The sequence below is a fragment of the Schistocerca nitens genome, chromosome 1 (assembly GCF_023898315.1).
Source record: "Schistocerca nitens isolate TAMUIC-IGC-003100 chromosome 1, iqSchNite1.1, whole genome shotgun sequence".
Classification (NCBI taxonomy): Eukaryota; Metazoa; Arthropoda; class Insecta; order Orthoptera; family Acrididae; genus Schistocerca; species Schistocerca nitens.
In genome coordinates, this window is record NC_064614.1 from 248,574,961 (window position 1) to 248,589,688 (window position 14,728).

At 41.7% G+C, this 14,728-nt stretch overlaps 1 protein-coding gene across 2 annotated transcripts in view; it reads left to right on the forward strand.

Annotated features, from left to right (window-relative positions):
* LOC126247056 (calaxin) overlaps nucleotides 1-13,401 on the forward strand; it is an 87,969-nt gene extending 74,568 nt beyond the window's left edge. The window contains exons 4-5 of one of the 2 annotated variants that reach the window (XR_007545387.1): nucleotides 9,859-10,169; nucleotides 13,264-13,387. Coding sequence is in view for 1 of the 2 variants with exons in the window: in XM_049948445.1 (XP_049804402.1) it covers nucleotides 9,859-10,090 (232 nt within the window). In the remaining variant the exon portion in view is untranslated. Of the gene's footprint in view, nucleotides 1-9,858 lie in introns of both variants that reach the window. The other variant, XM_049948445.1, reaches the window with a different exon arrangement.
* Nucleotides 13,402-14,728: the final 1,327 nt, after the last annotated feature.

The window sequence follows — 14,728 nt, forward strand, 5'->3', positions numbered from 1 at the left end:
AATAGCGCCATTTCGCCATGCAAGATATACGCTAACCGGGCGGCACGCCAACAGTTACAACCTTACCCATTTCGGAAATGCTTTCAACCTAGGCCCGAAAGCCAATGATGATACCCTTTTGGACATCAGATACGTCGCCCAGTATCCGCATTACGACAACGTCTGCACTGTTTTCCGCTTCGCCCGAACACGCTTTCTGTATACCCTCTACCGCCAGTGCTGCCACTGTCACCTGTGGGTGGTTTTTGCACGTTGACGTCGGTCATAGGAATGTTCACATTAATGTGACTGGACTGTGTATTATTCTAATGAACGATTAAGAATCATGACATAGAATCGGTTAAGTCATCAATTCAGGAATAGTACACTCTCACGGATGTCACTACTTTGTAGTTGGAAATCTATTTGGGCCTCCCGAAATATTGATTACAACAAATAACGCTGTCCCATGATACTGTCTGTGGTCGAATTTGGCGTTTTTCATTCGGCAGGCTGCTTGTATTTTTCAGAATGTAGTCTCACTGGTATCGAAGTAACTCTACCTGAAATACATAATTCACAGATTATGTAATCTTACGCCTGAATGCCGCGCAGGGCAAGCCATATATCCTGTAGGTTTTTGATGACTACTACTTCTCATTTAGTACATACGATTTTTTTTTTGTAGCAGCCTGACAGATTGGAAACAATTTTTATGGACTTAACAGACAACTTTAAAATGTTCCTTGTGTACACAGCTGGCTTTTCTGTTTGCGTTTTTCCTGTACCAAGCGTGGAACGCGTAATTTTCAAGGGCAATTGGACTTTCACTTGAAATGCAAATCAGGTCCCACTGCAGGTTTCCTATGGAATGGAGATACGGCTACTGGCAGTGTGCCAACTACAGGCGGCAAGATTACAGCCGAAAAAACAGGTGGAAATTTTTTCCGGTGACCGCAGTAATAATGTAGAAATATCGTATATGCATGAGCAAGATAATTATCTCGTTCGGAATTCTCATCAGCGTGTAATTTAAAATTCTACAATGAAAATTCACCTGACTATAAAACAATTTCAAAAATTTTATTATAAAGGCATCTTTTAATTAGTTCGTGACAAGAAATATTATATTAATAGTATCGTTAGTTTTATCTATGATGCAAGGGCAGAACAAGTTGATGGGGATCTGCCCTGTGTTTTAGCTAATGATGAGATGTGTGTGTCTAGGGTGTTAAAGTTTTGTGATGTGTCTGGACTCTGGCCTACACTTCTAGGCTGGAGGTTTTAGTGTATTGCAAAGTGGCTGGCTCCTCCCTTTTTTCCTTGCGGTCAGCCAGCCACTTCCATCTGCTATATTGTTTTAGATCCCTCTACCACTTTCTTCCTGTGTTGTCCATGTTTTACTGCTGACGGCATGCTTCGTCCCACGCTTCGGTGTGGGTAGGCACATATTTTTCCAAGCTTGTTACCAATGTTTTACGTTCTGTTTTATCTTACTGTTCTGAGTATTTTCTTGACACCCGTCTCAATCTGTTACTGAGCGGGCGCTGAAGACCTAGCCGTCGTGCGCCCATACAACCCTCTCCATCCATCCATCCACATCTGATCTAACTCAAATGTCATTCTTTAACAACACTCTTCGGTGTGCAGAGAAATGTCGCACTACAACGTCTTGTTCCCGCATTCGACAGCCTCCTGGAGTAGCGAGGTATATATTCTTTGACGATCCATCTTATGTTGCGTCTTATGTTGTGTGCCGCGCGGAATTAGCCGAGCGGTCTGGGGCGCTGCAGTCACGGATTGTGCGGCTGGTCCCGGTGGAGGTTCGAGTCCTCCCTCGGGCATGGGTGTGTGTGTTTGTCTTCAGGATAATTTAGGTTAAGTAGTGTGTAAGCTTAGGGACTGATAACCTTAGCAGTTAAGTCCCATAGGATTTAACACACATTTGACCATTTTTCTTATGTTGTGTGTACTGCTGGGACAAGCAGGATGTTTGTGCACCTACCAATAAATTCACGTGGTTACATCCTTTTTATGCAACAGTGAGTGTAGAAATCTCATTGAGCGTCAACACTTGTCTAGCGATTGTAACATTATGTGATTGCCTTATCATTTTAAACCATTCACTAATCGAGCAGTCGCTCGGCAACAGCTACAGTTAGCAAATAATGTTGCGAGAATGTAAAAGGTGAACGACCTGTTACGTAACTTGTTTATTGTCGAAGCGCCGTCAGAGATGCAGTGAGTTATTGACTTTGAAAACCGCGGCGCGAAAAACGGACAGAAGAAGAACACTTTTACACATTTTTTTTTTATGTACGAGATATTCTCGATGAACAGTTACTCATTCTTCTCTTGTCTCTTGTAACTTGTGTCGGACGCGCATGTCTTGCCGCCGTATTATTATCGTTAAAAATAATATTGTTTTAGTGTAAAGAAAATGTGTAATACTAAAAGTGCCTAGCAGTAGATTTATTGTGCGACGTGTATGTGAAAACGTCAAAGGAATTGTTTTCATTACGAGAAGTGCCAGTCAAAACGGCATCCATGGTAAATCCTTCATTGCAGTGTAAGTTCGTCTATTAATTGCCATAAATTCAGAGTTAAATGGAACTGGTGTATGGACTATTTATTTAATATGGAATCTGTGTCTCACTCCTTCATGAAGTTATTTAATTTTCTTTATGTTTCTGCCAAATAGAGAGTTCACAGTCACGAATTCTTTCGTCGAAATCGGACGGAAGTTGTATGCGGCGAAATATTTTCTCCGCGACATATTCTACTGGTAAATGCATGATAAACTACGGTCCCTTAGGAAATTCATGTTGAGCTATCCAAAAATAATTATATTTTGAATAGGCATTTACTTTCCTCTGCAATGCAACTTCCGACTGATCAGACGATCAAACAAGAAACAGCCGCACACGGTCGGCGTCCGCAAATATGTTTCCACCGCTGATTATAGCTATATGTTACAGCACAAAAGTAAACATATTGTTATAATTAGCGACTACGAACGGGGACATTTATAACTGTATGTTTATGTATACACATTACGTAAACATATCGTTATACGATGCATACATCACTTTTAAAATGATGTTCGTAACGAGAAACCTCTAGATAGCAAGATACGCTGCAGAATCAAATCGAGAGTAAGCGGAGTTTGCAGACAGCATATCTTTATTCATTTACTGTATATACATTTATTTGGCTTCTTGCTTGCATACTTTTGAACCTTTACTGTGTAAGAAAAAAATCAAATGGCTCTGAACACTATGCGACTTAACTTCTGAGGTCATCAGTCGCCTAGAACTTAGAACTAATTAAACCTAACTAACCTAAGGACATCACACGCATCCATGCCCGAGGCAGGATTCGAACCTGCGACCGTAGCACTGTGTAAGACATTCTTCTAATAGAGTAAATGCATTTTTATACGTGCAGTATTGTGTTCTGTACACTTAAGACACTTAACGTACATAACATTGAGACCTGATGTTCAGTCTGCCTTTACGTTGAAAGCATTCAGAGCTAAATACAATTTTACTCGAACTAGTTACTGGATATCGTATTGACCATTCCATACACGGCTGCAGACTACCTGCCAAGTGACTTTACTAGGCCGGCCGCGGTGGCCGTGCGGTTCTAGGCGCTGCAGTCCGGAACCGCGCGACTGCTACGGTCGCAGGTTCGAATCCTGCTTCGGGCATGGATGTGTGTGATGTCCTTAGGTTAGTTAGGTTTAAGTAGTTCTAAGTTCTAGGGGACTGATGACCTAAGGTGTTAAATCCCATTGTGTTCAGAGCCATTTGAACCGTTTTTTGACTTTACTAAGGACCTGACGTGAGCGCGGCTTGACCGGACAAAGCACTGTCAACGGAGGAAAACCGTTTGGCGAGCCTGTTGAGGCCCCTACTGATCTGACCGATGCTCTGTCAACGCACTGTTGTGGTCAGTCGCACAGTGAAGACGCCCCGCTTCCTGGTTAATCTTTTACTAGCACTACTCCCGAGCCGGCCCAAGTGGCCGTGCGGTTCTAGGCGCTGCAGTCTGGAACCGCGAGACCGCTGCGGTCGCAGGTTCGAATCCTGCCTCGGGCATGGATGTGTGTGATGTCCTTAGGTTAGTTAGGTTTAACTAGTTCTAAGTTCGAGGGGACTAATGACCTCAGAAGTTGAGTCCCATAGTGCTCAGAGCCATTTGAACCATTTTGAACTACTCCCGACTTTCGATTACGCCAGCAGAATCTACCCACATCTTCGCTCCTACCTGCAAATGTCCCCTCTTTGTAGTAAATACGCCATTAGCAGGCATCATTTTTTTCTTTTTTATTTTCTTTTTAACCAATGATCATGCCCTGTTCATCCTAATTTTTTCTAGAGTGTTTTCTTCTCTACCCTTTAAGCGGAATGCTCTTAAAATTTGATAGTAAGTTTTTGTACTTTTATTTATAGCACCACAACGGCCATATTAAAGATACGCAATATCGCCATGTCGCTTGTTTGATTGTAACTTTGTAATAGGTCTCCACCCGTTGCTGCCTTTCTTTATTAAAATGGCCACCTGCCTCACAGCTTCCTGTTCCGATCTTGACTTCAGCCATCAGCTTCCACTTTACTTTCAGGGGTAATTACCATTGCCCCTAGCTCTTTCATTGTCATTAAGATCAAGCACCGGTAAAACACAGGGAGCGAAAGGCTATTTGTAACCCGTAAAGAAACCAGACGACAGTCATAAAGAGTCGACAGGCATGAAAGGGAAGAAGCGGTTGAGAGGGGAGTGAGACACAGTTGTAGTTTATTCCTGATGTTATTGAATCTGTACACTGAGCAGTCAAAGAAAAATTTGGAATAGGCATGAGAAGGAGAAGAAATAAAAACTTTGAGCTTTGTAGATGACATTGTAATTTTGTCAGAGGCAGCAAAGGACTTGGAATAGAAGCTGAACGGAATGGACAGTGTATTGGAAGGAGGATATAACATGAACATCAACAAAAGCAAAACAAGGATAATCGGATGTAGTCGAATTAAATCGGGGGTTGCTGACGGAATTAGATTAGGAAACAAGACACAAAGTAGTAGATGAGTTTTGCTATTTGGGTAGCAAAATAACTAATGATGGCCGAAGTAGAGAGGAAATAAAATGTAGACAGGCAATGGCCAAAAAAAAAAAAATTCTGAAGAAGAGAAATTTGTTAACATCGAATATACCCTGAAGAGCCAAAGAAACTAATACACCTGCCTACTATCGTGTAGGGCCCCCGCGAGCACGCAGAAGTGCCGCAACACAACACAACGTGGCAAGGACTCTACTAATGTCTAAAGTAGTGCTGGAGGGAATTCACACTGTGAATCCTACAGGGCTGTCCATAAAGCCGTGAGGGTACAATGGGGTGGAGATCTCTTCTGAACAGCACGTTGCAAGGCATCCCAGATATGCTCAATAATTTTCATGTCTGGGGAGTCGTGTGGCCAGCGGAAGTGTTTCATCTCATAAAAGTGTTCCTGGAGACACTGTAGCAATTCTGGACGTGTGGAGCGTCGCATTGTCCTGCTGGAATTGCTCAAGTCCTTCGGAATGCACAATGGACATGAACGGATGCAGGTGATCATACAGGATGCTTACGTACGTGTCACCTGTCAGAGTCGTATCTAGATGTGTCAGGGGTCCTACGTCACTTCAGTTGCACGCTCTACACCATTACAGTCTCCACTAGCTTGATTAGTCCCCTGCTGACATTCAGGTCCATGAATTCGTGAGGTTGTCTCCAAACCCGGACGCATTCATCTTCTCGATACAATTTGAAATGAGACACGTCCGACCAGACAAACCAGACAACATGCTTCGAGTCATCAACAGTTCAATGTCCTTGTTGACAGACCCAGGCGAGGCGTAAAGCTTTGTGTCGTGCAGTCATCAAGAGTACATGAGTGTATCTTCGGCTCCGAAAGCCTATATCAATGATGTTTCGTTGAATGGTTCGCACGCTGACATTTGTTGATGGCCCAACATTGAAATCTGGAGCAATCTGCGTAAGGGTTGCAATTCTGTCACGTTGAACGGTTCTCTTTAGTCGTCTTTGGTCGCGTTCTTACAGGAATATTTTCCATCCGCAGTGATGTCGGAGATTTGATGTTTTACCGGATTCCTGATATTCACGGTACACTCGTGAATGGTCATACGGAAAAATCCCCACTTAATCGCTACTCCGGAGATGCTGTGTCCCCTCGCTCGTGCGCCGTCTATAACACCACGTTCGAACTCTCTTAAATCTTAATAACCTTTCATTGTAGCAGCAGTAACCGATCTAACAACTGCGCCAGACACTTGTTGCCTTATATAGGCGATGCTGGCCGCAGCTCCATTTTCTGCCTGTTTACACAACTCTCTATTTGATCTTTGGCGCTTCGGTGTAGATTTATGAGTCAGGAAGACTTTTCTGAAAGTTTTTGTATGGGGTGTAGCCACGTATGATAATGGAACATGGACGATAAACAGCTTAGAGAAGAAGAGAATAGAAGCTTATGGAATGTGGTGCTACAGAAAAAGGCTGAAGATCAGAGAGGTAAATCACATAACTAATGAGGAAGTAATGAACAGAACTGGGGAATAAAAGAAATTTGTGGCATAAACTGACTAGAAGAAGGAATCGGTTGACAGGACACTTGCTGAGACATTAAGGGATCACCAATTTAGTACTGGAGGGAAGTGTGGTGGATAAAAATCGTAGAGAGAGACCAACAGGTTAATAAAGTAAGCAGATTAGTAAGGATATAGGGCAAAGTATTTACCCAACAATGAAGAAGCTTTTACAGGATACAGCAACATTGAGAACTGCCTCAAACCAGCAACAGCATCAACAACAACAGGATCAAGATCAGGAATTAAATTAAAAAAATCATGAAGTTTTACAGTCATCACTTGCGAATGTGATGTAAAATTCTAGGCGTGCGCCGCTACAATTAAACCACGGATAGCTAGAACTTTTTGCCTAACACCAACTTTCCTTTCTCCATTAGTAGTAAGATTCTCCACGCGTCCGCCAGTAACACAGTAATGGTGATTTATAAAATAGGGACGTAACTTTATATTATGTAATTAAAGAAACAGAGTTGCAGCAGGTTAAGGGAGGACGTTCATGAAACTGACCGAAAATGTCAATTTTCAGATTATTTTTTATTTATTGTCGAACTCGAGAACAATAAGTTCCTAAAGTTTCAATAATGAACTCGCTTCTGTAGTGCCTGAAAAATAATTAAATCTGTGACGTGACCTTCCTGTAACGCCCACTTTTTGAACCAACACTTCAATATCTACGGACTCAGATGGATAGCAACTCCTACATCCCCAGGAGGGGCTTCCGGATTGTATCCCAGATGTTGTGAAGCCCACTTATAGGTTGCTAGCCGATCTTGAACATCTGAAAACGTGTGTTCATGGGGAAACCCTGAATTCAAATGATTCTCTAAATTCACAAATATGGAAACGATGCTCTAATCTACATTTTCATCTGCTACAATTATCAGAATTGCAACTTATGGTGCAGTCCTTGTATTTAATGATGGAAAGATAGGGGGGATACGGGTATTAGAGACAATGGACTCTAAGATAGAAAATTTCACTCAAGACATCTTGCAGCTGCAAAGTCAGTTGAAGACCTGGTAAAAGAAAGAAGGTAGAAAACAAGAAACCAGAAGAGAAACCTTGTGTGGAAAGAGGACCCTGAGTACAAATTTGGGGCATTCTGAAGAGATGACATAAGAAAAAACATTAGGTTCAACTTTAAATTGCATTTCTTGAAAATTATATTTTTTAAAAAATTGTGTACCTTTTTCTCAGTATCTATGAAGGCCAAAATTATGACATTTTGTACACTTATATGTATAAACCCACTAAATGTTTTGTCAAGAGTAAATGTTATAAATTCTGCGTCTAAGCTGAGATAGGGGCCAAGTGTTTGGAATTCTGGACGAATTTTTTTGTATATTTATGGAATTACAGTTAACAAAATTATTGAAATTCATCTATTCCATGTATTTAAAAAATCTCATGAGAGAATCTTACTATATGCAAAGAGATTAAACAGAGAAAATTTTGTAGAATTCTCTTGAATAGTTTCTGAGAAAAAGATACCTATAATTTTTTTTAAAATAATTTTTTTAACTCAATAAAAATGTTAGATACATGTAATCCAAAGACCGTAACTGTAAATGTGTTAATTTCATGTAAAGTATAGTACAGAATTTCATTGGGTATATTCAGAATTGTGGATATGATGCATCTATTAAATAGTGTGTGTTTTTCATGAATGTCCCTCCTCAAAACATACAATAATAAATACTTACCAAATACTTTATGTCAAAATTTTATGGAAAGTTAATATACACTACTGACCATTAAAATTGCTACACCACGAAGATGACGTGCTACAGACGCAGGAAGAAGATGCTGTGATATGCAAATGATTAGCTTTTCAGAGCATTCACACAAGGTTGGCGCCGGTGGCGACACCTACAACGTGCTGACATGAGGAAAGTTTCCAACCGAATTCTCATACACAAAGAGAAGTTGACCGGCGTTACCTCGTGAAACGTTGTTGTGATGCCTCGTGTAAGGAGGATAAATGCGTACCATCACGTTTCCGAATTTGATAAAGGTCGGATTGTAGGCTATAGCGATTGCAGTTTATCGTATCGCGACATTGTTGCTCGTGTTGGTCGAGATCCAATGACTGTTAGCAGAATATGGAATCGGTGGGTTCTGGAGGGTAATACGGAACGCCGTGCTGGATCCCAACGGCCTCTTATCACTAGCAGTCGAGATGACAAGCATCTTATCCGCATGGCTGTAACGGATCGTGCAGCCACGTCTCGATCCCTGAGTCAACAGATGGGGACGTTTGCAAGACAACAACCATCTGCACGAACAGTTCGACGACGTTTGCAGCAGCATGGACCATCAGCTCGGAGACCATGGTTGCGGTTACCCTTGACGCTACATCACAGACAGGAGCGCCTGCGATGGTGTACTCAACGACGAACCTGGGTGCACGAACGGCAAAACGTCATTTTTTCGGATAAATCCAGGTTCTGTTTACGGCATAATGATGGTCGCATTCGTGGTTGGCGACATCGCGGTGAACGCACATTGGAAGCGTGTATTCGTCATCGCCATACTGGCGTATCACTAGACGTGATGGTATGGGGTGCCATTGGTTACACGTCTCAGTAACCTCTTGTTGGCATTGACGGCACTTTGAACAGTGGTCGTTACATTTCAGATGTGTTACGACCCGTGGCTCTACCCCTCATTCGATCCCTGCGAAACCCTACATTTCAGCAGGATAATGCACGACCGCATGTTGCAGGTTCTGGACGGGCCTTTCTGGATACAGAAAATGTTCGACTGCTGCCCTGGCCAGCACATTCTCCAGATCTCTCACCAATTGAAAACGTCTGGTCAATGGTGGCGGAGTAACTGTCTCGTCACAATTCGCCAGTCACTACTCTGGATGAACTGTGGTATCGTGTTGAATGTGCATGGGCAGCTGTACCTGTACACGCCATCCAAGCTCTGTTTGAGTCAATGCCCAGGCGTATCAAGACCGTTATCACGGCCAGAGGTGGTTGTTCTGGGCACTGATTTCTCAGGATCTATGCACCCAAATTGCATGAAAATGTAATCACATGTCAGTTCTAGTATAATATATTTGTCCAATGAATACCCGTTTATCATCTGCATTTCTTAATGGCCAGTAGTGTAAATATCTTTAACCCCTAACTGCCTACCTCTGACCATGAGAGCTGGAGCGTTCACTATTGGGCGGCAGTAACCAGGTTGACTACCACTGAACTAGATATGTGTGTGTGGGCGCAGGAACTGCCTGGTGAAGCACCCGAACGACGAGGACCCGGACGAGGGTGTGAAGGACCTGGTAGAGCTGGCGCTGCGCAAGCTGGACGCGGACCGCGACGGGAAGGTGTCCTTCCAGGACTTCCAGAAGGCGGTCCAGGCGGAGCCGCTGCTGCTGGAGGCATTCGGCCAGTGTCTGCCAGCCGAGAGCGCCTGCCACACCTTCCTGGCCACCCTACGGGAGCCCCAGCCCTAACTCGGAGTACCAGTCCCGAGTGGCAGACCATCGAGTTCCACACTTCACTGGGTCCCTATCAGCCTGCCATTCTGCGAATGTACATATTTTATCACGTATTCTAAATTAATTTAAGTAAAGTTTTCATACTCTTACTAGTGTGCTCATTGATTATTATCTTCATCTCGAATCACTGAAATCCCTTTCGAAAGCATGAATTCTGGACAGGTTTTTATGTATTTTTCTTTGTCTTATCGAATGTCTGCGCACTTAGCATCTAGAAAGGACAATGTCACTACCTACCAATACGAACGTAATTATTACCCTCATGAGCAGCTGAAGGTCCTCAGAAACGAATAATTTAGAGACTGTGAGAGCATTCAATCTACACGGGAACATACAAAAAGTTACAATACGTGGAAGATATTTAAACAACGGGAACGCTGTACTAGACTATATAGTGGAGACCTCAATTACATAGTGTCAGAAACAAGGGTTTTTGGGGGCGGGGGAGGTTAAGAGGAAGAAAAGCACTTACCAGTCTCGAGTCTCGCTTTTGCAACTAATTTTATGTCGCGTTCTTCAGCTTCTCTTGGCACTGATGAAGATAGATTAATTATCGGTCACAAGGCCGCACGTCTGAGTCTGTCTGTTTCTGCAGTCGACAATGTTATCGTCAGATGATGGTGCCCTCACCTTTAGGTGGATTGGCATCACTGTCGATTACCGAACTACAACGCCTGGCAGAAAAAGGGCTCCAGCAGTATGTTCTAATTGACTGTTGTCTAGTATCTGCTGCTTTTAGGACATTGCACGAAGTATACAGGGTGTCCTAGATATGTTCGACAGATTTCGACGGATTGTGGAGGGTGCCCTGACTAAAAATCGAAGATGGGAACCCGTGTCTGGAAATGTCAACCAACGACGCTACGCAGCATCGACGTTATAGGAGCCGGCGCCTGCCGACTAGGCCACCCCTTTGGCAGCATACTTAGGACACTGACGGACCGTAGGCGAAACGTCTTGGAATGTAGTTTGTTATTCAGTGATCACGACCGATTGCCACGATCACCATTGATAAAGGAGTTAGCTGCTGCATAGAATGGCAATGTCTCATATGAGTGCGACGTTCTGTTGCCTCGTTGGATGACGGTTTCGGACACGGGTTGCCACCCGCAGTTTTTTTTCCTCCTGGTACTCTCTAAAATCTACAGTGTTTTTCGGCATAGAGGAAAAAAAAACTGCAGCTGGAAACTCGTGTCCAAAACCAAGACAACAGAGCATCGCATTTATAGGAAGGAGACAACGCCTGTAGAAGCAGCATCTCCCCAATCAGTCGCTATCACAGAATAACAAAAAACATTGCGAGACGTTCCGCCAACGGTCCGTCAGCGTACAAAGTCACATTTTTCCGGAAATTGGTTCCTATTTTCCATTTGTTCCTCAAGACACCCTCTGGAGACATTTGAAGTTTGTCGTAACATTTCTGGGACATCCTGTACATTCTCAGATTATCGTTACATTTGTCTTACGCTTCAGGCTGATTTAACATTAGCGAGAAATTGTTTCCAATAGTTACTGAACGTTTTATATTCAGAAGCTGTGCTAGTTAGTGCAAATGTATCAAGTTTAGATTTAAAAGAAAAGTACTGTTGTGAAACTCAATTTTTCTGATACTACCAGAGTTATTACAAGGTAACCAAACTGAAACTGATCCACAAAGTCTGTAAGTATGACTTGCACAGATAACCGGCATTATAATTTTGTTACACTTATCTGTATAACATATACTTCAAGCGGAGGACGGTTAAGTGTGACAAAATGGCAATGCCTGTCAGCTGTGCAAGTAATAACCTTAAACATCTCCTGAACCAGCTTCATTTGACTGCCCTGTATATTTCCATTCTTTATTTAGCAGTCCCGGTTACAACATTAATTCAGCTCACTTTTTAACAATGCTTCACTTCTTTCCACCGTTCTATCTTACTGAAGGTGTGTCACTATTTCCTGTCTGAGCAACGAATTATGCCAGAACACAATTCTCTATCTTTTCGCCACAGGACTCAGCTTTACGTGACTGGCTTTCATTGCATTGTGTAATTATACACTTCTCGCTAACGGAAGCTTTTATGGTGGCAGTCGACTGAGGTACAGTCGAGTCCTGGTGGCGGAGAGCCTGCTTTTGGCCAGGAGGGGCAGAAACATGTTGACCCAAGTTCTTCATAACCAGATTTTGTACCATTCCCCAGTACTAAATTCCAAAACTGTGTGCAGTGCCCCGTGGAATGTGACATTGTTCACCGACTAATCAGACGTCTGGGTGGGTACGCTAAGCTCTGTGTCCCTCTTAGGGCTATTCAAGCGAAGTAGGCTTCATTCTTGCGTAGCGTTTTACCCTCTCCCTTCTGTTGTGTAATCATAAAAATCACAGAGACGGCACATGCGCTCACTGTAGTTACATACACTAAGCGTTCATATGTAACACACAACACTCACGCTTCGACAACGACAGGCGTCAAGTGATACGAATGAAGGGAGCTATCTCTACGCAGGCAGCTGAACGAATTCGAGATACCCCAGCCGTCAATATTCCACATACTTTTTGTCTTTTTGTCGGATTGCTTTTATTCGGATGCTTTTGGAGATGAGCAAAGACTCACCGACATTCCTACTGTCTTACGTAGAATTAGAGCAATTTGAGTAGTAAGCGTATCGTTTGAGAAAATATCGTACCTGTTTTACTTATTTATAAAATTATGAACCATCTCTGTGTTTTTTTTTTTTTTTTTGACGGAGTATCTTACTCACATACAGTCAGTACAGTTTCTTGCAAAACCTTAATAATCTTTAAATAAATTTTATTCGCACAGTCAGAAGAATATGTAAATGACTCATTACTTTTATTGGAAGTGCTAACGTCTCATCATAGCATAGAACAACTTATAATGTGTTTCTATCTTGAGTAGTAAGCTAAGATAAACTGTGCACCAACAATATCATCTAATTCAATAAACTGTGGTCCCATACTTTGCCTAATTACAATGGAAAATAATTTTAATTTCACATTATCGAAGCTCCATTATGAGATAATCCTTGATTATCGCATGAGATTTATCTGTCAGTTGGTAACAGATCGCGCTATTCAAGGAGTAAATACAAAACCCATGAAGCTCATGCTGCATGCTACATTTCAGATGGACTGCCACTTCTCCTCACACTACTAAAATGATCTCACCCGGCGCTCTTTCTCAGTGTTTATACTCATCGTCAGCAGCAGCTGATATGGGGATGGTGTTGCACGTATTTAAAAATGCAGGAAAATGAAACAGCTTAGAAAAAAGTATATATGACAAATGGTACTTTGCTTCGTAGAGACGCAAATACTATCTTATTTTTTGAGATTTCGCTTCAGTCTAAAGGGTTTTAACTCATGGCCAATGTTTATTGAATCACACTATATGGTCCACGTACGACAAATTACAAAGCCTGGTAAATAGCCTAAAAGATCATTAACTGTCAGTCATAGTCTCTTTCTGTATACACAATGATCTTGTTTAATATTTGTAGTGGTTATTCATAACCACGATGCAAACAGAGTATAATGTCTGTTGAGTACTTTTTGCCGAACTTCACTGGAACTCTTTTCTATTCCAACTGTTACGTGATTAATATTTTTGTATCTGTAACAATACACACAGATACAAAGGGTGTCCGCACAACATATAATCAAATGTAGTTATGTTGAGAAAGTGTGCCCTGGCCTTCTGCAATATGCTTTGTAAATAGCGACTGTTTTGTTTTAATATCCAATCATATAGCAAACATACAATGAACTTGGTGTTACTTATAAGAGTTGTACAATGATCTTCAGAATACAGATTAACTATGTAGATATATCAAACTTAAAATGTATATCTATATATGTATATACGTCTTGTTAAATAAACTTGCAGTATTTAGAGGAAAATATGTAGATATTTGTCAGTATGAAAGCAATAACTAGTATAGCGCATATAGATACATACTGGCGCAATGCAATAAAGTATGCTATTGAGAAATGTATTTTTGTTACATGTAGTAGTACGAAGTATGTATACAACACAGAAGTAGTCCGGCACAGCCTGGAGCCTTATGATCACTTACCTAGTATTAGGAACACGGTTTCCCTTTGTCATGTGTCCTATGTACTTTTACACGGGTGGGACAGAACGCGATAAATCATCAGAGCTAGGTTCAAATGTTCCATGTGAGCTACATAAATCAGAAGAACCACTATATTACTTACGCATATGTTTCACTCATGAGTCATTTTTGCAGACTCTAATCTGTAAGTTACTGAATGTATTAATGATAATTAATAAATCATCAAATGAAGGCAAAGGGAAGCTGTACGTTGTAGATTTAGATGTAGGAAAAGCACCATTTATTTTGCTCACTTTTTCTGAATAGTACAAAACGATTCCGCCCACAGAGTGCAGTGATCTGTACAAGCTGTGTTATCTGATTCCGTCCATGAATTGTACATAGAAGAAGAGATATATAATAGAGTATATAAATAACTACTTTTAAGAGATGTATTTTTTAGTATGTATATTTGCTCAAACTAGTTATATACTTCATATTGTGAGAGAGCAGCCGTTACTAATGTCTTATACTGCA